This window comes from Apus apus, chromosome 10 (assembly GCF_020740795.1).
Source record: "Apus apus isolate bApuApu2 chromosome 10, bApuApu2.pri.cur, whole genome shotgun sequence".
NCBI lineage: Eukaryota > Metazoa > Chordata > Aves > Apodiformes > Apodidae > Apus > Apus apus.
The window spans coordinates 12950782-12977250 of record NC_067291.1 but is presented as its reverse complement, the minus strand read 5'-3'; the positions used below and the strand labels follow the sequence as shown (position 1 = coordinate 12977250).

General features: G+C 40.7%; 1 protein-coding gene across 4 annotated transcripts in view; it reads left to right on the top strand.

Annotated features, from left to right (window-relative positions):
* Nucleotides 1-26469, top strand: part of ARNT2 (aryl hydrocarbon receptor nuclear translocator 2) — a 99133-nt gene that overhangs the window by 47378 nt on the left and 25286 nt on the right. For all 4 annotated transcript variants that reach the window (XM_051628070.1, XM_051628067.1, XM_051628069.1 and 1 more), the window contains 7 exons: nt 7268-7370; nt 9381-9446; nt 9904-9989; nt 19375-19451; nt 21138-21272; nt 22075-22149; nt 26191-26342. In XM_051628070.1, the coding sequence (XP_051484030.1) occupies nt 7268-7370; nt 9381-9446; nt 9904-9989; nt 19375-19451; nt 21138-21272; nt 22075-22149; nt 26191-26342 (694 nt within the window). The remainder of the gene's footprint in view (nt 1-7267; nt 7371-9380; nt 9447-9903; nt 9990-19374; nt 19452-21137; nt 21273-22074; nt 22150-26190; nt 26343-26469) is intronic.

Sequence of the window (26469 nt, the reverse complement as noted above, 5' to 3'; positions counted from 1 at the left end):
AAATAGTCCCCCTGAGAAGCTAGGCCAACGAGGAGAATGAGCTTTGATGGTTTATATTTATAAGTGGAATATTATCCATCGTTACGGGATAGGTAGTTCAGGAATTTTTTCATGAGTGCAGAGGGAAAAATGAGCAATAGAGAGCATGTCCTGGTTCTAAGTAACATTGTGGAAGTGGTGCATTCAAGTCAAGTGAAATTTCTTCTCCTTATTTGGACTACTTCATTTTAGGTTCTACATTTATGTATCAATAGATTATTACAGGATATAGAGAAAGATAAATCTGCTGCCCAGCCTGCAGTCTTCTTTTGGAAGCATAATCATGTTTATTTCTCATTTAAGCTGATTGTTCCATGATAAGCATTTGGTTGTCATGAGATTTTTATTGACTTTCTGAGAATTGCTGTGGATTATGTTATTGAGAATTTTCATCTACAGCTACACTGTCTTGAGAACTCATACTGCTTGCATGAGCTTGGGCCCTGATAATAGCTGCACCTCCTCTGCTGGCTGACTGCAAGCAAGAGAAATTGTTCCTTTGAGCTTCCGTGTCCTAATCTTTAAAACAGGAGTAAAGTTGTGGATTGTGGATCTCCTCTAAAAGGTTGCTTTTAAAAAGTTGCTTTTAAAACTCTGCCAACAACAAGTACATGCTTACAGCCAGCTATTAGTTTTGTATACTGATACATTTGTTTACCATGGTGTTAGGGATGCTTTGTACTGTACTGGTCTGTGCAATGGAGTGAGGGTACGATGCTGCTTCCTCCAGCAGGATAAACCAGATGAGAGCAGTGAAGGCCCAGCCTGTGAGAGCTAAAGCAGGATCCTAACATTTGGGTGGAAGGCACTGACAGCTTTGGAGCAAGAACAACTGCATTTTAGCCTTGCCATCCTGCGAGCTTCTTGGTTGATTTCTGTGCAGTGTAATAGCAGCTGGGAAGTCTTGTGTGGTCCCTGATTTTGTTCCAGGCTGTGTGAAACTGGCTGATTTTCCAGTTGTCAAGTGATACTGGTGTATCACCATCCCCGTGGCTTTGTTCTTCTGGAGATGTTGGGCCAAGGCACAAGGTGCTGTACAGCAGAGGACAGGGATATAAATGTTGGCTTGCTGGCAGGTTGCAGCCTCCTGTGTGGACATCCCCTCTGTATGGTCAGGGCAGCTGGGAAGCAAAGGTGGGAAGCATGCATGGGGAGACCTTGTTCCCACCCCCAGTGCTGCCTCCCACAAAGTCTTACTGACCTGCTCCTTGAAAAGTTTGATAGGATCATGATCTTGTGAATGAGCAGGGAGTTTTGGTGAATGAATTAAGCATCATGAGTTAGCAGATTTGTTTTGTGAAAGCAACCTCGTCAGGCTCCTAGTTTCTAGACCTGTGCATTCTTTGTGGCCTCTCAGTCTGTTTTAAATACTATCGAGAGTTGGTGTCTTTTTTGCTGTAGATTTAACAGACCATTAACTTAAAGAAACATATATTTGGTGAATATGATGTAGTGTTAAAATAGACAACAGGTGAGTGGGTGCTACCTGGGAGAGCTGCTCTGTAACCTCTGGTATGAGTGAGGGGTGTGCTGTAAAGTCAGGGTTAGTTCTGGGTACGTGGTGTAACTGGTGTCAGTTGTGTGGTTCTGCCCTTAGTTTGTAATTTGAAGTTAGTCTTAAGGCCGCTTCTGTTTTGAGTGTCAAGGCTGTTCTTATTGCTCATATGTTTGCCTAGATGCATTTTTTGTGGGTTCAGTTTTATTAGGATTATTGTTGGGTGTGTTGACTTCTCCTAGTCCCTGTCTTTGGTGGTGTGATACTGAAGGGGTGATCTGTTCCTGGAGGATACTTGTATGACCAAGCAGCTTGTTTCTGTGCTATGGCTCCCAGTCTCACCAACCCTACAGCAGATACCTTGTGATTTACAGGGCAGGGTCCTGGGCTTTCAGACAGACTGTGGACTCTGTGTAATGTTGATGATAGAGACGTCTGTGCTTTTATGAACATCACCTTTGTGTCAACAGTAAACACCAGAAAACACTGAGAGGGTATATCTTGCTTTTTCCGTTTCAATAGCAAGATAAAGATGTTTTTGGTTTTCATAAGGGTTTTTTAGGTGCAGTATTCCTGTGTCCTGTTTGTCTTCCTTGAGTAGCCTGTGGAGTATTTTTGATGAGCACACAGTAATCTTTTGTTATCTTGTCCAAACCAAACGTATCCTTTATTTTGTTTTGCCTGAAAAGAAATATGTAGACAATCTGGTGGCTGAGAATAATTATGGAATATCTAGCTGGTTCTTTGTACAACAAGACAGTATCAACTACAGCACAAAGCTTGCTGGGTTGCTGAAGGTACTGAGGTTTAGATGAGACTCCATATTTTTAATTCAGACTGTTTCCATATCAGGTCCAAGATTCTATGCAAGACAGCAATCCCTCTACTGATGAGTTAGAGGGAAGTGTAAAATTGTAACATGTGCTTTAAAAACAGTATTTTTGTGTGCCTCAGACCAAAACAAATTTATTCAGATCTTTGTAAACAGGTCTTTTGTTGCAAAAGAGGGGTATTTCCATGCTGCAAACTGGATGTGAATATTTGTGTCATTGTTTTTGGAGCCAGCCATTTCAACTTGCACTGAAATTTTTGTAGAATAATGCCCTCCTCACACAACAACCCTTCTTTCTAATTACAAACTGTAGGATTCTTAGGAACTTGAAATCCAGCAGAGAGAGCATGTGTGGTAGAATTAGATGTTGAACCTTCCAGAGTTTTGAATCCACCAAAAAGAAAAAAGGAAAAAAAAAAAACCCTCAACAAACCAAAAAAAGGAACAAAGAACAGACTGTGTTTGATTACCAGGCTATAAACCTTAGCATGCAGTGCTTAAACATGGAGGAACAAGTTTTCTAACAGGCTGGTGCTATTGTGCAAAGATGGATTTGAGCCAAACTTTCAGATTTGAAACCCCATGAACTTCAGTAGGCCCAGGCCAGTCCTTGGCTTAGGTTCATCTCAAACATTGCAAGCTCAGAAAAGATATTGGAACATTCACAGTAGTTATTGCAGATCCAAAAGGGGAAGGTTCATGAATAATCTGTTCACTATTTGCACACACAAGGGTCGTATCAGTGCCAATATGAACAGTTATCCCCTTGATGATGGTGATGTTTTTAGAGCATCTTTGAAAACACTCTGCAGCATAACACAAAGGGAATGTTTCAGGCATGTATCCTCAGTACTTGAATAGGTTACCAACTAATCTCTTTAGTGGGAAGAGCTTTATATGGTTTCTCCAATTTTACCCAAATAATTCATTTCATGCACATTGTCCTCACCTCTGTGGTTCCCTTGAGACCCCTTTCCTGTAATGACAGCTGACAATCAGGTTCCTTGGTTGTGTGGTGGATTCCTGCTCAGAGGACAACTGGTTTATTCCAGATTCAAGCAGTGCCACCTTCTGAATGGGGGCTGTAGTGGGTAGATTTTAACAAATCGTCAATTATACCCAGACGAACCAGAGAGATTTATGTGCTGGCTTTAATAAGCATTGTGCTCATTTATTTGCTTTCTGTTTTGCAACAGAGTAAACTCTGGTTTCTGGTGAGTTGTGCAGCTGCTGTCAATGGTAATAAAGCAGCAGTGTCACTCCTAGTAGGGCTGTGATGGAGACACGTCCCACACTTGCTGTATTTGAGGGTTATGTCTGGAGCTGGAGAGGGGAAAAGTTTAACATGAAAATGAACTACATGCAATTACCAGTTTATGGGGAAGCCCATAAAGGATCCAGCTGGCAATGGCACTGGGTTGTTAAAACTGAAAAAACTAGAAGAAGAGTTAAAAAAAAAAAAAAGAAGAAAATGTACATTTGCCCTGTTCAGCTCGCAGAAGTTGTTGAAGCATTCTAGAATATTTATTAATAAGAATATAACTGCCAGCTTTTACGTCAAATGCACTTTGTGTGTATTGCCCGTGGAGAAACCTAAATGAGCATTTCTCACCAAGGTGGCAGCACCAGTGTAAGAGTTGCAGGAATGCACAGAGATGTGTTTCATGGTTCTGTGACAGAGCCAACCTCCTTGAGCTGAGCTGTCTGTGAGACTCCAGGTTGCAATTTATACCAGTTTGCTTTTCTGAAATGTGTGACCTGCCAAGGTCCATCACATGAGCAGCTGCAACGAGTGTAGATGATATTATAAAGGAGATAGAAGATGATTTTGCAGTTCTATGCTGGCAGAAGTGTGGTGATGTGGGTCTGTTCCCTGCTCAAGAGTCTGGTGAGGAGTGGCGAGAAGTCTGGGGAGAAACGGCTGTGAGTTTTGTCTTGAGAACAGGCAGTAGATACTGGTAGATACAACAACTGTTGCAGTTGCAGGTTGTTGCAGCAGTAGCAGGTCATGGCAGATGCTGTGGTACAACTTCCCCTTGTCCTGACTTTGCTGTTTTCCATCTCTCTGCACTTCTTTAGGATTATCTGGTCAAAGCTAAATGCTAAGTCTATGTCTAGAATTGATGACTTTTTGAGCAGTTAGCATGAAAATTAAAAGGGGTGATGCTGTACCCAGATGGCCATCATTAAACAGGAGAGCTCTGCAAACAGAAAGCTCTTGGTGGTGTGTGTGCTGTGCTGCGGGCAGACAGGGGTGCAAGCACTTTGGGGTATTACACCATTCCTTTCTCCAAAGCTGGCTTCTGCTTGTGCTGCATGCCCACATCAGTTGCATACGGATCTCACAGTGGGTTGTTTCCCAGTGGACTCTCCCAGATAAGTTCTACTCTCCTGGCACCACCAATATTAACTTTAAAGCTCCAACACAGCTATGAGCCCTGATATGCCATGTCTTAGGAGATCCCTCTTATTCCAGAGATTACACTGACGGGCTTGCCTGAGCTGTATTGAAAGCTTTGTCCTTAGTCTGTTCAACTATCATTCTTCCTCTTTTGAATATCATTTAATCACAAGCTTCTAATAATATATGAGACACAAAGTGCTTGCTGTTTATCAAAACCTCCACTGTATTGTTAGAGCTCTACAAGGTTAACACACGCACGATGGACGATTGAAACAAGCTGCTGGGAGAGCTTTGTTGTAATATCTGTGTACCAAACATTCCTCTGACTCATAACTCCACAAACCCCCTGCAGTGGTTTTGTAAGTCAGGGCAAGATTAAGACTACTATTTCTTATCTGGTATGTATTTCTAAAACATTGCCAAACAAAAAGCTAAATTTAAAAGCGATTACTTTTGTTGTTGGGTGTTCCAGACATGCCAAAGGAACATGTGTCAGCAATTTTAGGCTTAGTGACCATGTAATTGTGAAGTACACTTTGCTTTACAGATGCTCTTGGATGATAAAAGCAGAAACATTTCCGTTAGCTGTTTGAGTTATGTTTACTGTCACTGCTTTTTGATTATTGGTGTCACTCCAAGAATTTGTGTTGGAATGGAAAAACAAAAGTGCACAGAAACTCTTCTTTTGTTCATGTGTATGACAGAGTTATTGTGTCAGAAGAAATAAATGCTTTTAATGGTTTTATTTGGCTTGCATTTTCATCTGGACAGCTATTGGGTCCTGCATGTATATTCAGGCTTTATTTGCTTCATTATGTCTTGCCTTTGTTTGTGAGTTAGTTTGCTTCCTGCCTAATGGTATTTTATTCCTCTAGATTGTGTGATTACTTGAGGGGTTGGGGAAATGGACTGTGGCTTTGGGTTTAGAAAATGAGGTAGAGAGACAGACTCTCTGATGCAGGGAAGGGAAGTATGTTTGAACCTCAGATCCATCCTATGTCATAGGTTAGTGTAGCTGAGCCGGGAAATGTGGTGGTATGATTTTCCCCAGCTCACACCTGAAGCATACATCTATAATCATATATAGCCCAGTGCTCTGAATTGTGTCATCTGCAGGAATTACTCCCAAGCTTCCTAACTTATTAACCATCTGAAATATACCTTGGAGATACACCAAATGACACAGTCTGACCTTCTGTCATCACAGATGGCTTTCCCCCAGAAGTAGTTATCTACCATACCTTAGGACTAGAATGCTACTTCCTAGTTCCATAACTAAAATAATTATCTTTAAATGGTTTTGTAGTTATTTTACTCCCATTCATGTATGGAGGTAAGTAGATGGAGGAAGGGGCAAATGAGGAGCAAGCTGAGAGTTTGTGGGTCCAAATTAAGGGGCAGGCTGGCATGGGTGATACTGTTGTGGGTGTCTGTTACAGGCCTCCTGATCAGGATGAGGAAGTTGATGAGGCTTTCTACAGGCAGCTGAAAGCAGCCTTGCAATTACAGGCCCTGGCTCTCATGGGGGATTTTAACTACCCAGGTATTTGCTGTAAGGGCTGCTCAGCCAACCATTCACAATCCTGGAGTGTCTTAGAAGTGGTGTGGTGAATAGGTTGAGAGAGGTTCTTCTCCCCCTCTACTTAGCCCTGGTGAGGCCTCATCTGGGATATTTTATCCAGTTCTGGGCCCCTTAGTTCAGGAGGAACTTGAAAGAGTCCAGCGCAGAGTCACAAAGATGATTAAGGGAGTGGAACATCTCCCTTATGAGGGTGACTTGGTTGCTGTCATCCCTTTTCAATGCTGTGTCTGTGAGGTGAGATTCTGAGGTTTGTAGTCAGCTTATGCTGATCAGCAGGTTCCAGCCATGGACCTTACATAGACTCATGTCACTGTGGCTGAGTCAGATTATCTCACTGATCTGGCTGAAAATTACCTTTAAAAATATATTGACATGTCAGGTGTTGATCAGCTCTGAAAGAGCCTCAGCACAAGTGCTGCTGTGACATCCCTGTATCTCATCACCAAGGAGAAAAGCTTGCTCTTATGTGTTGCTGTCTGAGCAGCCTTGAATGTGTGATGTGGTGTTATGGTGAAAGTGTTCTGGATAGACACGAGAGCACAGGGAAGGAGGGACAGCTGTCAGGGAAGTGATGCATGTTGCTTCTTCTGCTCTTCTGGTAAAGAGTGGAGCAAGCAGATCAAGTCAAAAAGTTATGTTTGCTGTTACTGTCTTCTCTGCCTCCAGACTCTTGACCCTGCCTTGGAAGTTGGTCTTGGGCCAACCAAGTAAAGAGCCATTACTGTTGTGACTCAGAGTCAGCCTTGCTGAAATTATGAGTTAAGCCAGCACATAACCAGTGTGAGACCAGGATCAGGATTTTTTTGTTGGCATTTTTTCCCCTAACTGGGCTAATGGCTTACTGTTATCTTAGTTTGTAGTAAATGGAATTAATTTAATGTACTGAACAACACTTGCTCTCCTTGGCTTTTCTAGGACGAATCCTCGACTTGAAGACTGGAACAGTAAAGAAAGAGGGTCAGCAGTCCTCAATGAGAATGTGCATGGGATCAAGGCGTTCCTTCATTTGCAGGATGAGGTATATGCATTTACCTTGTATTCCTGTGATGGTTCCAGACCCCTCTCAGAGTAGACTTCAGACAGTTTGTTGCACTAATTTGACCTCGCTTAAAAAACAAAGCTGTAGTGACACGTTTCCATTAAGTATTTCCAGAATGCTTGCTTTTGGAACTGAAGTAAATCTGAAATCTGTCTTCTCTTATGATTAATGACAAAGCTGCACCCCATTTGTGTGTGGCAGTTATTTTATCAGTGTGGGGTGTAGGATGCTTTCCCCAGAGAACTTCATGACAGCTTCACCCTTGGAATGTAAGCCATTGTCTCTTCTAGTCAAATTATTCAAATCAATACTTGAGGAACAAAGCTTTTGCAAGTGTAATGAAAGCCCAACTCTGTGTATTTTTTCAGCAAACCAATAATGTTAAAAGAATCTTGAAGACAAACAAGAATTCAGTTGCAAACTTGCCAGCTATGTAGGAATTAACCTAAGCCTGGTATGAATTAACCAAATGTCAGCTGGTTGATGCTCGATAAATGAGTAATTGTTAGAGGGTTTTTATTTTGCAATTTCCCATCTTCTCCTGCATTGCTTGAGCTTCTTTAAACACATCTGCCTGCTCAGGGCTTCTAACTGGGACTTGTGGGCACTTCTGTTGTAGTGCTAATGGGAGAAAGTGCGTGTTGCTATTGCAATAAATTTCTTTCTGTGTGGTTATCAGGGGAAAGTACATAATTGCATCTGCAGCCTATATCCAATATGTGTGTTGAAAAGAGGTGATGCAACATTTGTTATGGAATGAAACATGCAAAGCAAAATATTTGACACATCAAAACAGATCCCTGTAGTTTGGTTATGTGGTGGAATTCTTCCAGTCATGTAAGGAAGCTGAATATATGGCTCTTGGGCACCTTTGTAGGAGGTTTTTATGCTTCATACCTGCAAAATTAGACTTGAAAGCTGTAGCTCCTTTTTCCCCTGTTCACTGGGGGAAAAGAAATACAGCCTGTCAGAGATACACTTGGAACTTTGCTTTCTCTTCCTCCAAGCTTCTCATAGTGGTCATGTGAGGAAGACTTTTTCTGTGGAAAGAAAACCAGGCCTGATATCCAGTTTACTATTGTTCCCTAGCTTATAAAACAACATTTCAGTTTGCAATTACTTTCAGGCACCCTAATTCTGTGAACTCCAGTGCATGAGAGTTGTTTTATGTGTGCCAGTAGCCCTATTGTTTTTTCAATTTTAAATCTTACTTTAATTGTTCATTCCTTTTCCTTGGCAGTGACTAGTATGAAAAAAAAAATATGAAAAAATAATAATTATTAAAAACTTTTGGGCAGAATGAGCCTCAATTACTGTGAACTTTCCTTGTGATTACTTCTTTCATTGTTATTGTTCTTTTTTCTGTTCAAAATGAACTGATTTTACCCTTCAAACTATTTACTTAGCTTCAAACAGATTGTTAAAATTATACAGTTAGGCATAGTTAGAAATATCACAAAATGTACATGGGCAAGTGTTAAATAAAGGTACTTGACAGTGTAAATAGTCTGTTCCTGCAAACATTAGATTAAGATCTACAAACATTGTAGCTGGTGTATGACAGTCAAAATGCCAGGGAAGCTACTGGAACACTGAGATCATTTTGTATGGATATTTGGGGACCTGACTTACATTCTTCTCTAATTTTCACCCTTGTTTTGTAGTATTTTGAAGTGTATCTATTCTTTAGTTGCCTTTGGAATATCTATTTCAAATAGCCTTTAGATTTGTGGGGGACAGGAGGGACCCTTCTTGTAGCCTCTTCTAGTTTTTCTTTATAAAACAAAATAAGTATTTGTAGCACCCTCAAAAAGCTCAGCCTGTGGGGGAAGCAGCAAGTTCTAAGAAGACACGAATCTACGACTCTCTGTCAGAAGTAAATATCCATTATTGTCTACTGGTGCATACTAATAAAGATTGTAGAATGCTTTTTCATCTTGCGTATTTCTATTCCTTGTTGAAGCCTTTCAAATATTAATTTACTTTTAGGTGTGGAAATGCTCCTCTGGATCATTTACCCCTGAACAGAATAACCACCATGAGAAAAAGATTCAGGTACTAATACTTAATTTACCACAACAGTTAGTTTCCATAAGCACTCTCATTTTCCACTGGGCTAATGCTCAATCAAGGAGCATGACCTGGACAAATACCTACATTAGTACACAGTGTAAAACAGCACTGGGTCTTGGGAGAGGAAAACTCTGCACTAAAATTAACTGTGGCAGAATCACGGGACCTTTTTGCAAGCCTTGTGCAAGTCACTCAACTTCTTGATCTTAACCGCCTCCACCTCTGTTATGAGCTTCAATTCCTTTCTCCAAGAAGTATTGTGGAAAACAAGTAAAGCTTGAATAGATTTGTTATGAAGTTGACATTGTACGGAACTCTGGGTTGGCAGTTGGTTGTTTCTAACTTGCAAATGTCAGTAAATCACTACTAGTAGTTGAAAACCATATAGCTATTCTGCATGTCAGTCAATGTGATATTTTTGTGTTTCCTTTCCATTTAGGAATGGCCTTGGCCCAGTAAAAGAAGGTGAAGCCCAGTATGCTGTTGTCCATTGCACTGGCTATATCAAGGCTTGGCCACCAGCAGGTGTGTACTTACCTCATGGAACTATCTGCAAGACAGTTGAAACCTGGCTTGGGATCCCGTTTGCTGGTATAAAACCAGGCTGAATTTCAGGGGGATAACCCATTCAGTCGCATCTTGAGAAGTTTTAGATATCAAGATATCAGCTGTTGTTGCTCAGTCAGGGACTCTCTGTTTTTCCACGTGAAGCCCTTCTCAGTTCCGTTGGCAAGAGAGCTGCAGGAGCTGTCAGTAACGTGGGATTACAGCAGCTGATAAACCAACATAAAATGGCCTGATTTTTAGAAGGTAAACACAGAGCATTTGTACCTCTAGAATAAACACCCAACTAGTGCTTTTGTATTTAAGTACTGAGTTGCAAGCACCTATGGATGAAAATGTGTAATTTCCATCTAGAGGCATGGGGATCCGCAGTGGTGGTGCTGGTGGAGAACTTTCAGTGGTTTTGATAAGTTCTGTTTTGAGGCTGTTTTTTCTGGGAAACAAGTCTTGGCATACTGCTTTGAACTGCAGACAAAAACATGTACCTGCTGTAACTCAGTATTACATATGGGAATATTTACCTTTGAAAAACTTGGAGACAGTGGAGCTCATCCAGACATCATCAGGACCTGGGTTAACTGACCTTGGCTTTTGCAGTAGTTGAAGAGGCTGTTTGCAAAATGACAGTGCCTGCTGGCATGAATCAAACCATGAGTTGTCCTGCCCTTTTGCAGTTGTATTCCACAAGCATAAATTACATTTCTCCAGGGATTATGAATGCTAAGAAGGGGTTTGCACTGAGTCTATGCAGTGCTGTGCAGATAACAGCATGTGGACATAAACTTCTGTTTGATTCCCCACTGAATTGCAGTTTTAGAAGAGGAGGAAAACTTCAGCTCTTGCTGGTGATAGGATTTAATATACTTCAGTGTGTTGTAGGAGTCAAAATACTTCAGTTTCATTTTTGTCTCAAAGGAGTGAGACACAGTGTGTTTAAATGGCACCATTAAAATTAAAGACTTTGTTGGGTTTTTTTCTTCCATAGAGATCAATTTTCCTATCCGTAATTCCAAACAGAATTTAATTCAGCCTTGATATATGGGATGTCTCTTTAGGAAGAGGCAGGTCAAATGAGGTTTCTCTTAGCTCCTTGCTCAGCTGCATGTTACGGGATGTTTAGAGACCTAACCCTGTAGGGGTGCACGTTGCTAATGCAGAGCTGCAAACACATGAGCTGATGTCAGCACTAGGTTACAATGTCAACACTGTATGACTTCCAGCCACCATTTCTGCAGGGGAGCAGGTGCTGCAGTCCAGGAGCATGGGATGAAAAGGATCTTCTGAATTTGAGTGCCCAGTTGCCAGGTATCACACTGAAAATTCCAGTGTACATTAGTGACACATGTTCCCCATCTTCTGCTCTTTCTAATCCTTATTGCTTTTTCATCTTCAACAATCTCTCCAGTTTCCAAAACTCATTAGTTTATGGGAAGTTCATGCCAGTGTATTCTTGGACTGTATTTCACTGAAGACCATCAGGAGTTTTCCTGCCTTGTGTTCCTGTCTCTCTCCAGTGTTCTGGTGCATTTCCAGGGGATCATGTCGTAGAATCATAGAGTGGTTTGAGTTGGAAGGCACTTTAAAGATCATACTGTTTTAGCCCTCCTGCATGAGCAGGGACACCTTCCACTAGACCACGTTGCTCCAAGCCCCATCTGACCTGTCCTTGAACTCTTCAGGGATGGGGCATCCACAGCTTCCCTGGGCAACCTGTTGCAGTGTCTCACCACCCAAATCAGCCTTGACTTGGCGCAGTTACGTCAGCCCACTTCTCATCTCCATTCTCACAGTGATTTCTTTTCTTTACCCTTCTGTGTTTTCTCTGCACTTGGTCATGTTTTCACTATCTTTTCAAAATGGGGGTCACTGGCACTAGGCACAGTTCTTCCAGATGAGATTGCAATGATGTATAATGATAATGATCTTTTCAATCTTGACTGGCAGTATATGATACAGTGCACTTCTTTTGTGTGGGGCATCCTGCTGGCATCTTGAACCATCTGACGTGTGCACCAGGCTGCCTCTTTCTCAGCTGTCAACTCAAGATCTTCCAGTTCATAGCAAATACAGCTTTGAATTGTGTGATCTTTCAATTAGTAATACATAGTTTCATCTCGTTTCTGTTGCTGTAATTTATGGCAGTTATTAGTCCCGAAGTACATGCTTATGTGTTTAGTAATGTTGAATTTCATCCCATTTCTATTACTCCACTCCTCAAAATCACACGGTGCTCCCTCATGATATCCCAGTGCTCCTCCACAATGCCAATGCTTCCAAACTAGCACAATCCCTAAGGGATGTTTTTTTGGTTTTGACAGCCTTATGTGGAATTTCAGTGGTATTTCACGTTACCATCCAAATTGTTACTCATAATAGTCTTGCCTGAGTATCTTTTTCAGGGCCTATAGCACTGAACTGGGACCTCTTTCATGAGTATTTATTTGCCCTTCCAGTCTTGCCCACTATGTGTTGTATCCGTTGGCTTTTGGAGTTGAATGGGAATATCCATGGGCTGAATTGGTCCTCAGTACATTTGGGTAAATAAGTGGCAACATCACTGCATTGGTTCTCATTTCCAATGGTAATTAAACCATAATCTGCAAAGCAGATGAAATAACTGCAGCAGTAATTGAATTTGCTCAGGCTTTTCTACTTTGTGATCTAATTACATTTTTTCAAATCAGTTAGAGAGTAGCAAGCTCCTGGCTGTTGCATCCTCCCTGGATTCTTAGGAATAAATGGGATTGTGGTAAATTGCAGCTGTTTAAAAATTCAGCAATGGAAAGGATAATTTTCCTGTGTTTTTCAGTTGCCAGGTGGATGCTCTAATACAAACTCCTTATCCTTTTCTTTCAGAGCATGCAACATGGCACATGCATTATATGACTAATAGACAATGTATAAAATATAAATTCATAAACAAAATAACCCGTATTTAGCAAATGCACTTAATCTATACTTAATCTAATTGTTTAGCACCTGGTAATCTCTTTCTGGATCGTGTTGCATTGTCTGTGGCCAGTGCATCCATTTTTTTTAGGCCCACACGGTAGGTATTGGTAGAGGAAGATCAAGACAACTCCTCTGTGGCCATTATTAGTGTGATAGACTATCAGGTTTGACAACAGTGCTGCTGTCAGTAGTCTATGCTAAATCTCTTAAGTAATTTAGTTGAAAAAAATGACAAGTGACATCAGTATGGTGGCATATTTTAAGGACTGAGGGTTTTGTCTAGAGATCTAAAGTAGAAAGCAAATTCTGTTGTGGGTCAGTTCTGTGGTCAGCATGAAAACACTTTTGTACATCTAGCCTAAAGTGTCAGGTTTTTTGTCTTAATGGAGCAGCAAGGTGCATGTATTGACAAACTGCCTGTAGCCCCTTCTTCACTGAGAAACTGGAGAGAAAGCACAGGGAACATCATGGCTCGTTTTCAGCACAGAACTGAGCTTGGAGTGTGAAGCATCCGTGGGCAGCACCTGCCTCTCCTGTGTTTCCGAACCAGGCAGACCCAAGAATGCTGCAGCCTGGGCTCTCCGTGCTCTCCTGGAAAAGGAGCTGTTTGGAATTTCCCTTAATACAATGTGTTTGTCTCTGGGTGAGTGAGCTGTGGAGAGGAGACAGAGCTGCTCTGAGGAGCAGGTCCATCCAGGCTGGGTTTGTTAACGGTCCATTCATTTTCCTCCATTGTGCCTGCAAGAGAAAGGTAAAGCTGAGCTCATGTGCCAACCCCACCGAGTGCTACAGACATGCTTGTATCCCCAGAAATTATACATCAGGTTAAAGTGAACTCCTTGCATTAGGATAAACTTTGTGTGCAAGTTAGAGAATAGGAGTCAGATATTCCAGATAAACATTCCAAGCAGTTATGTTTTTCACTTCTCATGTGAAGTGTGTTAGATTAAATAATGACAGGGCTATTTTGGATCATTTTTGATGAGTTAAAAAGACCCCTTGTTTGAAATTGGCTGAGCACCAATTCCAGCCTTTGTCCCTCTGTTCTTGGTGAAGCAGCCTGTGAACCTCAGCCTAGACAATGCTTCAAGTTCTTAACCACTTACAAAACAGAAATGCTGACCTGCTGATCATTTCGTTTTCAACTTCAGCAAGTGTTTGCTTTTCTTTTTTTTTTTTTTTTTTTACCCCTCTGAGCATCTCATTCCTGGAAGGAAATAAATCTTATGTGGTCTATATGGTATTTTCCTGATAGTTTTGTTGTTTTTTTTTCATGCTATAACAATTAATTAAGTCTGTCCGAGTGTTCTTAATTCTCTGTAAATCAAAGCCAGGACCTGCAGAAAAACACATAGTGAAGAAGAGGCTTAGATAAATACTTATTTAAAAAAACTTCAAATAAAAAGTCCCAGAATAATGTCGAATTCAAATAGTGTTGAAATCTATTTTTTTCTCCTTCGTTTTTTATCTTAAAAAAGAAACATTTTAGTCTTCCAAGTCAAGACTTACGGTAATGTCTTAACCACAGCATGCCAAAGCTGTTAGGTTATTTTAAAGTTTTGGACAGAATTTGTGCAAAGTACTCCCTCCTCCAATACAAAACAAAATAGCTCCTTGAATATTCTTTGCAGTGCTGTCACTTTTAAGGTTGGGTGGTTTTTTTTTTTTGTGTGTGTGTGTGTTTGTTTTGTTTTGTTTTTGTTAAGAAAACAAAACCAAAAAGAAAATACTTTAGTTTTTCTTGGGGTTTTTCACAAGATTTTTCCTTGGTATGCTATAAACATCCACAGTGGGTTTTTGTGAGAGCCTTTTTCCATTGTTGTGTATGGGAGATAAAGTCTCACAGTACATTTTCATGCACAGGTGTGGAACTACCAGTAATGGCTCTGATGGAGAAAGGCATTAACAGGGCATTGCTAGTGACCACTGGGAACTTGAATTATGCCCTTCTAAAGACTTATAATTTATTTTTGAGTGTAGTGAAGTAAAAGTATGAATTCACTAACACTGTTCTGTGTCTCGCAGAAAATATGAGGCAGAAGGATCAAGAAGGAAGGCAGAAAATGAAGCTGTTCTGTTGTTAGAGTCAACTGGAAGCTCATTGGGAAAACTAAAAAGTTCCTTTTGTCCACACAAACACATGCCATTACCCTGTGGGAAACTGCTGGCATAAAGGACGCTTGGATATTAAATACAACCTGTGACAGCACAGTATTCTATTTGTGATGCTCAGTTGGAGCCTTAGCTTTGCAAATTGTTGATATTAACTTGAGCAAGCCTAGCACTGTATTTATTATTCAAGAGGAGTATATATTTGGTGTTGAGAAATAAAGCCTTTCACAGGGTTACACGTAAAGAATGTGAGTAATTAATGTATGTTTATTTTGTTGATGCTCCCTAAAGATCAGTTTCATGGCTGCTTTCCTCGAGACTTTTTACAGCTTCTTTCTGGAGATACTGATGGTACCAAAGGACTTTAAGGAGCAATATTACATTATGTCAAGAGCTGGACACACCAGTATTACCTTTTTGTACTCTAATATGTGCAACAGGTGGATGCTAAAGCAAAAGTAAATCTCCTCTACAAATGCATCCTCATATGCAACCCAGAGAGTTGTGGTCAATGGCTCAATGTCCAAATGGAGGCAGGTGACAAGTGGTGCCCCTCAGGGGTCAGTACTGGGACCAGTGCTGTTTAACATCTTTGTTGGAGACATGGGCAGTGGGATTGAGTGTATCCTCGGCAGTGGGATTGAGTGTATCCTCGGCAGTGGGATTGAGTGTATCCTCAGCAAGTTTGCTGATGATACCAAGCTGTGTGGTGTGGTTGACACCCAAAGGGTAATGGTTTTAAACTGAGAGACAGGAGATTTAGGTTAGATATTAGGAAGAAATTCTTCACTATAAGGGTGGTGAGGAACTGGAATGGGTTGCCCAGGGAAGTTGTTGCTGCCCCATCAAAAAAACCTGGAGGTTTTTAAGGCCAGGTTGGATGAGATTTTGTGCAAGCTGATCTAGTGGTAGAGTTCCCTGCTCATGGCAGGGGGGATGGAACTTGATGATCTTTAAGGTCCCTTCCGACCTTAATGGTTCTATGATTCTATGATGTATAAGCACACTAGCAGTTGAATCCTTCCAACTATCAGCACTTTTGGGGAAGGGTTAGTGATTCATTGGATCATGTATTTATCAATTCCAAGCAGGTTGCTTTTTATTCATAGGATGTCTTGTGGCATAAACCAACTAATACATTTTCCAGTGTGTTCTACAAACCAAATGTAATCTATCTTGAAAAAAAAGAAAAAGGTGAGAATTAGAGCAGCAGCCTCGCTTGCTAAAAGTGTGACAACAGAAGCATTTTTTTCTTAGCTAGGTTTAATTTTGGAGATTGTTTATGTTGCTTTGAGTTTATTTGGGCAGTAGCAAGCAGGAACCAAGTCCCCAGAAAGGAAAGTGTTGTTGAAAGCTGCAGAAAAAAGATGCTGCAAAGTGGAAGCCATCCAGCTGGGTACCTTTGCTGTCCTTGCAAGATGCTGAGCCACTGGGGAAATGATTGAAAACATTTTGAAGTCAAGTGACAATACTTTACATTTGTCTGTTTCCAATAGAAAACTCCATTTTAAAGGGATCTTTTGGTTAAGGTTATTCAACTAGAATGCCTGGAATTATTTCCTTAAAACAGCACTTAGGCCCCTGTGATTAAGTGGCCTAATTCTCAGAAATGTCAGGCATCCACCAAGAGCATCTTCTGAAGGTGGTAGGACCTAGAATCACTCACCATCTTTGAAATCAGACTGCCTGTACCAAGCTGCCTGAACATAGCTGTGATTCCTTCTGGTACCAGCTTCTAAAATGTTTGTTCTTCCAGCTGACAGTTGAACTTGTAGGTTTCGGAGTTCAGGTCTGGAGTTGAAGAGTGAGTAGTGAGAAACTCCTCATCCATCTCCTGAAGGGATACAGTCCTTGCTGCCATCTTCCAGAATAAGTGTTTGGTCAACTCCTCAGTTGCTCTGGTGCTTTCTTTCTTCCTGTGCTTCTTTTTGTGTGTGTCACCATTTTGTCAGGTAAAACTCCTGGATTCCACTTCTCATCCCCTGCCAACTGCACACATTTTTTTTCAGTTAACCGTTTTCTATCTATTTAAAATTCACATTGGTTTTGTGGAGGAGTCTAGGTTTAGTTTGAGGACCTCGACCTTCCCTGCACCCCACATGTAGTCAAGCAACCATGTGCCTGCCAAAGTTTTTTCTTAAGTGGACATAATTTTTGGTAGGTGTGTTTGCTGCTGCTTTCTCAGGGTAATTTTCTCTTCTCAGGAGGCAGCCAGATTTGGTTCCTTTGCCTATTGGAGCTGTCATTAGCTAATTACTGAGTTTTATGTTGAAGAAATAACTGTGTAAACACAGCAAGGAAGGAAAAAAAAACACTGATGTAATATGAATCTTGTAACTGTAGTTTCATGTCAGCGGTTTCTGCTCTTTGTGGCATGCTGGTGTCTCAGACTTCTTTGTGTTTGGGATCTTGTTTGTGGTTTGTTTGCCTAGTGTGGAGCAGAAAAGAGACAGGAATAGTGGGGCGTGAAATATCAAAACAATGCTTTGAACTTCAACTGCTTAAAGGATAAACAACTGCAAGCAGTGCAGAACAGTCCCGTAGAGGGGATAAATTCAGGTTCTCTTCATTTCAAGGATGTTCTAAATCAGGTGAAGGATCTTGGGTGAAAGTTTGAGTCTGTAGTAACCCACAGAGGGACCTTTATCAGAACCACAAAATAATGTTTAATGGCAAAATAACGTGTATTTATTTCACCCAGTGTTTTTTAACTTACATATTTAATGACTGATTTCTGAAAATGTATTCCTAAGGTCACATACTGCCACCCTGATCTTCCCATACAGCTTCTAAGGAATCATTTCAAAGGAGTATCTTGGCATTTGGAGAGGCATGTCATGTAGGTTCAGAAGCTAAGGAGTTTTTAGGGCCAGGTTTGTATCCTTGATGGCAAGATCACTGTGTAGCAGCCAAGAAGGTTTTGCCCAGCTCTTCTAGCGTGTGACACTGAAATTTATGCTGCACCTCAATATCCCACTTGTTAGAAGGAGCAATTATGCTCCTCCTGTGTGAAGTTCTTGAGATCCCCTGATAAAATCTAGTTATCAGTTGGGGGATGCAAATACAGTTTGAACATATTATCAAAAAATACAGGGGCTTTTCTTTCATACTTCATATATTTTATTTTCTTACATAGCTCAGTCAATGGGAACTGAAAAATACCTGTAGGGTGCTATTCAGAAACTGGTTGTCAGATGAGATTCAATTATTTTGATACAAAATCACTTCCTTTAGAGACTACTTCAGTTCATTCAGCAGGATTCATAGTCATTTTTCAGAGTCGTCATTTAAGAAGGTTGTGTTCTGTCATCTTTTCCACAGTCCAAAAATTGCCTTACCTTGGGAATTATAATTTTTGGGAAAAAAGTTACTTCCTAGAGTTGTTTCATAATTGGTGGCTGCTTTGTGATTAATGTCATTAATGCTTTTAAATGCCTCTTAAAGTATTCTCTGCCTGTTGTGACTGAATTCCTTGAAAAGCGTTGTGAAAGAGTTTACAGATCACTTAAAATAAGTCAGCAGTGTCACTCTTGGAATCTGTTTTTTCAAGTGCTTCATAGGGAATGGCTATCTCAAAACTGGAGTTGGGAAATAGCCTTCACTAAAGGCTTAGCCAGCTAGCAAGTAAACAGAGCAGATCTGAATATTCCTGTTTGTGAAACACTGCAATGGAAAACTGTAGGCAGGGATGTTTTGAAATGATTCCTGTGTTTAGAATAGTTACTCTTACTCAACTGAAACAATCACTGTTAGCAAAGCATCCAGGTTTTTTCAGTCTTTCAACGTAATGACCCAGATTTGTAGAAAATTACAGAAAAAAATAAAACCAGCTGTTCAATACAAGCGCGGAGTTAATGAGGAATCTAAGTGGTGCCTTGTTTTTAAGGCTTGTTATAATGTATTATTCACCAAGAAAACTTTAACATTGTGTGCATTCACTGACCACATTCAGTGACCACATGGTTCTAGTAACGTGCTGCAGAGCACTACTCATGGAAATGTAAGTTCAGCTCAGTGTATAATGGATTTTTTTGTATCTTCTTTGTCCTTGGCAGCCAAAATTGCTGCCCTGGGTACTGCATATGCATGTGAGGTATATAGGATCCAGCACGACTGAAAAATATCATCTTCTGAAGCCAAAGATAATGCCTGAATTCTGGAAAAGACAATAAGGTTATTTTGTATGATTTAGAGCATCTAGAATAGTAAACAACCAGGCCAGTGGCACCTCTGTTCATCCAGATTTCCTAATTATAACAGTATTTGCTCTCTTTTACTCCAGGAATGACTATACCAGAGGAAGATGCTGATGTGGGACAAGGTAGCAAGTATTGCCTCGTGGCAATAGGAAGGCTGCAGGTAATGCAACTACTTCTGAAAACATAATCATTATTGTGCTTTAGTTGTAAGGGATTTGCACAAAGTTCTTGAACTAAACTGTAATTTCTAACATACCTCCAAATTACTAAGTGCCTTGATGTTTGCCTGCAGCCAGTGATTTATAGAATCATAGAATGGTTTGGGTTGGAAGGGACCTTAAAGATCATCGAGGTCTAACTGCCTTGCCATGAGCAGGAGTTGTTTAGAACATGTCAACAGAGCAAAATAAAATGTGATTTTGGTGCTTAAGTGTATTTAATCCAGCAGCAGCAGCAGCAGATATGCTCCCTGCATAGGGCTGGGATGTTGTAGATTGTGAGAAACGTGGGAGTATGGGTGTTGCAGGTGGTAGGTTAAAGTGGCTCCCAAAGGCAGTGCAGTGTTCCCTGCTATTCTTTCTTTTGTTCTAGCCAGTCAACTACTTGAAAAACTGATTGCAGGACTTATGCTGGACACTGTAAAGACAAGGCAGTCAGGAGGCACTTCACAAAGACCAGCTTTATTCTCAGTGCATTGCAGTGTGCAGTCAGATGTGATCTCAGCCAAGGGAGGTGTGAGAATAAAATTCTACTTCCTTTTTGTCCAGACAGTTGCAATTGATGTACATTTTCTTCCTTTGTCCATGGCTGACAAGGATTCTGAGCAGGAGCTAGACCAGTCACAGTGAATCTACTTCACCACAGCAGGGAGGCTAATTTTTATGTTCCCTGTCTGGGAATTCTGCCATGGGTGAACATGTTTGAGGCTCCTGCAGGATCTCCTGTTGGCCTGCACTCATTGCCATCTGCTAGGATGACATTGCTCCTTCTTATGAGGTAGAATGACCCTTCCATCAGAGCACAGGAGCCAAACCCATCTTACTTGAGGTGAGCAGTCTGCCCAGTGCTGCAAGTGTTGGCACTTCTGCAGAATGTGTCTCCATTGTGATGGCAGAGCTACAAAAGTAATATTGCATGATGTTTTTTAGGTTATTCATGCTTTTATAATCAAGGGATAATATATTCCACTGATGGAGAGAGAGAAAGGATTCATACATTACAGCTGCCAAAGAAAGATGATTACTGAGAAAATCACATTAGTGACATGGAGTGTCAAAACATCTGTTAAGTTAGAAGAGCCAGCAGGGTATGTCAGAGAGGGCAAGAGGAGGCTCTGGGGATAGGTTTGATCACACAGGAGTCAAGGTGCACAAACTGTAAACTCTGCTCTCTAACAGCAACTTAAAATCTTGCATACAGTTAACTGGCTGATCTGTGTCGTGACAGCAGGACTGACCTGCCCTTCCGAAAGAGGGTGGATTAAATTGTCCTTTGGAAATTTCTCATTCTTGGGTCACACGGGCAGGAACCAAGATGCCAAACTTTAATGTGGTCCCAAAGAGTGGGATGAATCCAGCCATACATGCATCCTTACATTCCATGTTGGGAACTTCTGGTGTACTTGCTTTCTTGCTGTGCTGTGAAGCCTAAATACGTGCCATGGGACGAGATATTTGCACTGCAAACCAGACTAAAGGCTGTTCTGTGTCATTTATTCCTGCTGTTTTATTTATGACTTCCTTCAGTAGTTAACAGTCTGCCAACAGATTTTATTCTTTAGCTGCATGATCAACTTTGACTCGAGGTGACTGTTCTGTGGGCTAAATGCTGTGAACTTTGGTCCTAGGTAACCAGCTCTCCAGTTTGCATGGACATGAATGGCATGTCGGTCCCAACTGAGTTCTTGTCTAGGCACAATTCTGATGGAGTCATCACCTTTGTCGACCCAAGGTGCATCAGTGTCATTGGCTACCAGCCCCAGGTCAGTGAGAAGCTGCAGAGACTGATTAGAGCACATTAGAAAAACAAGTGCAGCAGAACATGAAATATTTGTAGGTAATAATTCATGTCACACACTAAGTGCAGTTTTTTTTAGTGTCTAAACGTCTGTAAAATTTCTAGTTTTCCCCTTTTTTATGTGAGATATCTTTTAATGTCTTTGAGATCCAATTAGACTTGTCACAGCAAGATGTTTTAAACCTTGCACAGCTTTCCACTAAAGATACTTCTATGATAGAAAGCTGACAGTGCTTGGAGAGAAATTTAGTCCTATAGATCTTTACTTATGTCAGCCTGTAGAACAGTAAGCAAGCATCACTTATGGCATCTATTTTCACTTAAGCTTCCATCTGCTTCCCTGAATAGCTGGTCACAGAAATGATACAATAGTAAATGAACTCCTGACTACCACAGTCCTCCCTTAGATAACTCTCAAAATTGGCAGTTTACAGGCCAAAATAATTTCTTGCTCATTACATTTTCCCATTTATTTTGATTTTAGGTGGGTTTATAGTAACTGTTTTTACAAAATTGAGTGCTATAAAATGAGCTGTCAGTCTCTTCAAGACACCGTTTCACAGGTATTAAAAAAAACAAACACACTTAGAATTTCTTTGTAAATACATAGGTGGAACATGATGCCAACAAACCATTTGTATTATGATTCATCCCCAGTTAGTCCCATTCAGGCTGGTAGATCTAGTGAGTGCAGGATTACTTGCAGATCTGCACGTGGATTTGCTTTGTGATCTGGGTGTTTTAGACAGCTCTATGTTTTATTCTAGGATCTTCTGGGGAAAGATATTTTAGAATTCTGCCATCCTGAAGATCAAAGCCATTTGAGGGAGAGTTTCCAACAGGTACTGTGTCCTGCTCCTTTTCTTCTGCCATTTATTTATTAGTTTTCTTTGGTTTTGTTTTGTTTTCCAGAGAAGTAGCTTGTATTTTTATTTTCAAGGTTTTATATGCTGGTATGCAAGGATAAGGTCTGGAAAGACATAAAACAATTTGTTGATGAGTTACTAATCAGTTAAGCTCCATAAATGGTGGTTTAAACTACAGCATTTGTTTGCTGTGTTTTTAGAAATAAGTTGCTTAGTTATACATATTATTTTCTTTTTACAAAAAAACTAAATGAGTGTTCACTGCACTGTTAGAGCTGCTTTGGAGATGCCTGTATACATCCCACTGTGTTAAGTGGTAACCAAGAGTATTTACTTTCCAAAATGGACTGTTGATTTGAAAGTAGTTACACCCTACTGTAATGCTGGATTGTTTATTATCTACATTCTCTGCTAGCACAGGTGATGTGCTTCATGCCTTAATGGAGTTACACTACTTTACATCAATGGAGTATTTGGCTCTTCTCCCTATTAGGACTTGAAATGAAGACAGAAGTAACAAATAAAACATATGGAAAGAGTTACTGATCTGGGTTAGTTTTTACAGAGGACCACATTTGCATCAGCTATATCAAAGGCACTTTTTCTGTTGTAGAGCTTATTGTTTCAGATTGGTCTGGGACATACAATACAGTAGGAGTGTTTTTATCAAGCCTGCTGGTTCCTGGTCTTTTCAGTGCCTTCCCTGCTGCACTAGGAAGTGTGGTGTGGGATGTTTAATAGATGGCTGCGTTCTATATGATCTAAGTGGTTCCAGATTTTCTGACAGCAGTCTGTAGCTCAACCTTCTTGCGTTGTTTGCTGAAATATGTTTTCAGCTGTAAAGCATGGATATGAAGTGACTTCTAAAATAACTTTGTATAGCCAACTATTTTTTCAGGCATGGCATGCAAAACCAGAGCTTGAAAAACCTCTCTGGGGATAACAACTAAATGCTGTTCTGTATCTGTAGAATAGATTGTGAAGCTGAGGTTATGGTTTCTACAGAAGTGTTAGAGATAGTGGGAGATATCAAGACTCCTGAACTATTTCCCACCACCCCTCCCTCAGACGGAGGCTACTAACCCACTGCTGAGCTAGCAAGAAGACTCTGTGAACTCTCTGCATCCTCTTCACATCCCTTGAACGGACTGAGTTCAAAAAGCAGCCACAGACCATTTAAATTCAAGATGTTGATTCACAGGCAGAGGCCTGTGAGAGTTAAATGCTTGAAAGACGTCACCACACCCAGTCATCTCTGCCCTACCCTGATTGGGAGGGTGATGCTGCAGCTACCTGATGGGTACCTGTCACCAGCAGTCAGGTCCTGCTACCCCTCTTCTCTCCTCCCTGGCCTCCTCCCCACCCTTCCTACTATACTGCTGCTAGCACTGCTGGACTTGCCAAATGGTTACCTAAGGGACTAATGGGTTTTGCATGGAACTAACTTTTGGCTGGTTCAGTTCCCTGAACTTGTGCCTGATCACATCAGTGGCACAAGAAGAATGGTGAGAACACACATACTGGTTTTCACTAATGCCCAAGTGATTGATTCCACTAATTTATCCAAGAGACATTGACAGAGAGCTGTTGGATAAAAACATGGCAAACATCCCTTGCTGAAGTGATTGCCTGGGGCTCTGAAAGACTGACTAAATAACGTTGAAGTTAATGACTTGGTCCTCACTGTGTTCACTGAGAAGTGAGATCAGGCCATGGGACCTGCTGGTGTGTCCCTGAACTCAGTTGCTGGGGACTTCACTGTCACAACTCACTGTTAGGCATGTCCATAAATGATTCACTGGATGAGGGACCTACATGATTTGCTTAAGGTCTGACATAAAGCAGGAAAAAAATGCAGACTAGAAGTGAAAGCTCCTGTTCACTTGACCTGTGTCCAATCCATGAAGATATTGTGCTGTTTCTTTAGTATGCAACCCCTTTTTCAGTATATTTTTGTTCAGTACAGTAGCAGGGGGACTGGGGCTGTTACTGCAATCATGCAGTACAAGACTGAAGTAAACAGGCTATGCACCAGGTGGTTTTTATTACCAAAGAATGTAGGAAAGTCAAGGTTAAAATTTGAAGATTTTTTTGTGCTATCTTGTTTGCGTGCACTGTTTTAAGACAGTTCAGGATATTCCCACCAGAGCTCTCTATGCTTTATATATTATTACAGAATTAGTGGTTGCTTAATTCAGACTTCAGGACAACAGATCACTGCAGTTTGTTTTATTATTGTTAGATTGGCCTTAGAAGTCTTTTCATTAAAAATGTTAACTGTGATTTCCTATAAACTCTTCTTTTTTTTCCTACAACCCTCTGAAAACTTGACATTTCTAGTTTGCTGACAGCATCAGAACCAGGTTGGCACATAACAGAGGAGGGAGGGAGGGTTTTGCAGTTTTTGGTCAATTGCCAGCATCCACCACAAAGCTTTTACTTCCTTGGGAAGATAAATTCATTCATCAGGGTGGGAAGATCAGGCCAGAGTAAGATAGTCTCAAGGCCAAGATCAACAAATAGAGCTTAGTATCAAAGGATCCAGAATACAGCTTTTTGATATCCAGTAGGATGCTGTACAGATTGGACACTTTTACACAAGCTCTGTGTGTTTTACCCTGGGTGTGAGAGTAGAAAATTGCTGATAAAAGATTGTTGCTCCCTAAACTCAAACTACAAAAGCATTTTAGAAAAAAAAAACAAAAGGCATTTACCTCAGTATTATTTTGAACTTTTCTGGACATTGCTTTAGCTTTTTGGCTTCTATTTGCATTCTTTCAGTGTAATCCTGCATCCAATTAATCAATTGAAAACACAGACCTTTGGCAAAAACAGGATTGGAACGTTTTTCCTTACTCAATTGCTTGTCAATAAAGACAGAGGGTAAATACTGGGTTTTCTACTTCTAGGGAGTACAGGCTGCAGAGAGCTAATAGAAAATACATTCCAGTGGATGAGGAATAAGAATCCACAGAGATGTGGCATTTATTTGCAGTAGGCCTTCCCTGAGTCACCTCTGAGATCGCTTAGTGGAAAAGCAATAAAAAATAAACATAGATAGCCCAAGTAAGTGCCAGCTGAATGACTTGAAGCCGTGTAAGTTTTCTTCTGCCTTAAGCCAAGACCATTAGATGACACTAAGGGCAGTAACAGTGCCAGTGTAGAGGTCTCATGAGCCTGCTCCTTCAGCTGGCTGCTTCTTCCTTCTCACTGAGTGCCCAACTGTTGACTTCAGCAAAACTTCAGCTACTGAAGACTGAATCTGACCTGAGCATTTCCAGGCATCTGAATTCTTAGTCATAAACAAATAGGCTGTCCAAGCCAAGGATTTCCTCTCCATTTTCGTTAATACTATTAAAATGGACAGGGGTTTCATGGTATTCTCTCCATGCAAATGCTGGCTCTCATCTTGAAAACCAGAAGCAAGTGTTTCTTGTTAGCACTTTGCCATCGTCTATGGTCTGGGGAAAAAAACAAACCGAAGCAACCACATATGGTTTCTAAAAAAAAAAAAAAAAAGCCATATTTTCTAAGTATTATCCTCCATTTTTGATGCTGCTGTGTGATTTGGTGTACCACATTATGAATTGTGTCACTACGTATTCAAGCAAAAAAGTAGATAGCCAATCTAAAGATGTTTTTCTTTTTCTTCTGGGCTTCTATTTTAGCAGCAGAGTTTGGTTTGTGGTTTAAAAGATCATGTGAAAGGTCCTCAGGTTGATTTCTGCCAATCTCTCAATAAGCTTTCCACATTAAAACCTTCTTCAGGCTTCCCTGTTGGGATAACAGCACAACCTGTTAGTTGTCCTGAATCTGAACTCTTATATACAACCAAGCATTCAGGGATGCATTCTGAAGGAAATAGCTGCAAACGTGAATCAGATTTTGCTTATTCTCTTCAAATGTCCATAGCTTTTGCTAATTCAAGATTAAAATACACCAATTACTGCTGCTTTCTATTCATTTGCACAGCAGGTACCTATCTCCTTTTATTAACTTTTCCAAATGGTTTTGCAGGTTGTGAAACTGAAAGGTCAGGTCCTGTCTGTGATGTATCGTTTTCGTACCAAAAACCGGGAGTGGATGCTGATCAGAACCAGCAGCTTCACATTTCAGAATCCTTACTCTGATGAGATTGAATACATCATCTGCACCAACACTAATGTCAAGTATGTGCCTTTCTAGTTGCTCACTTACGTTATTTTGAAAGAATTCAAGCATTGCTTCTTGCTGTAAAGCACATTCCATGTTTTTGGTAGCGTGTTTCTAGCTGCATTTGTTTCTCTACAACAGTAA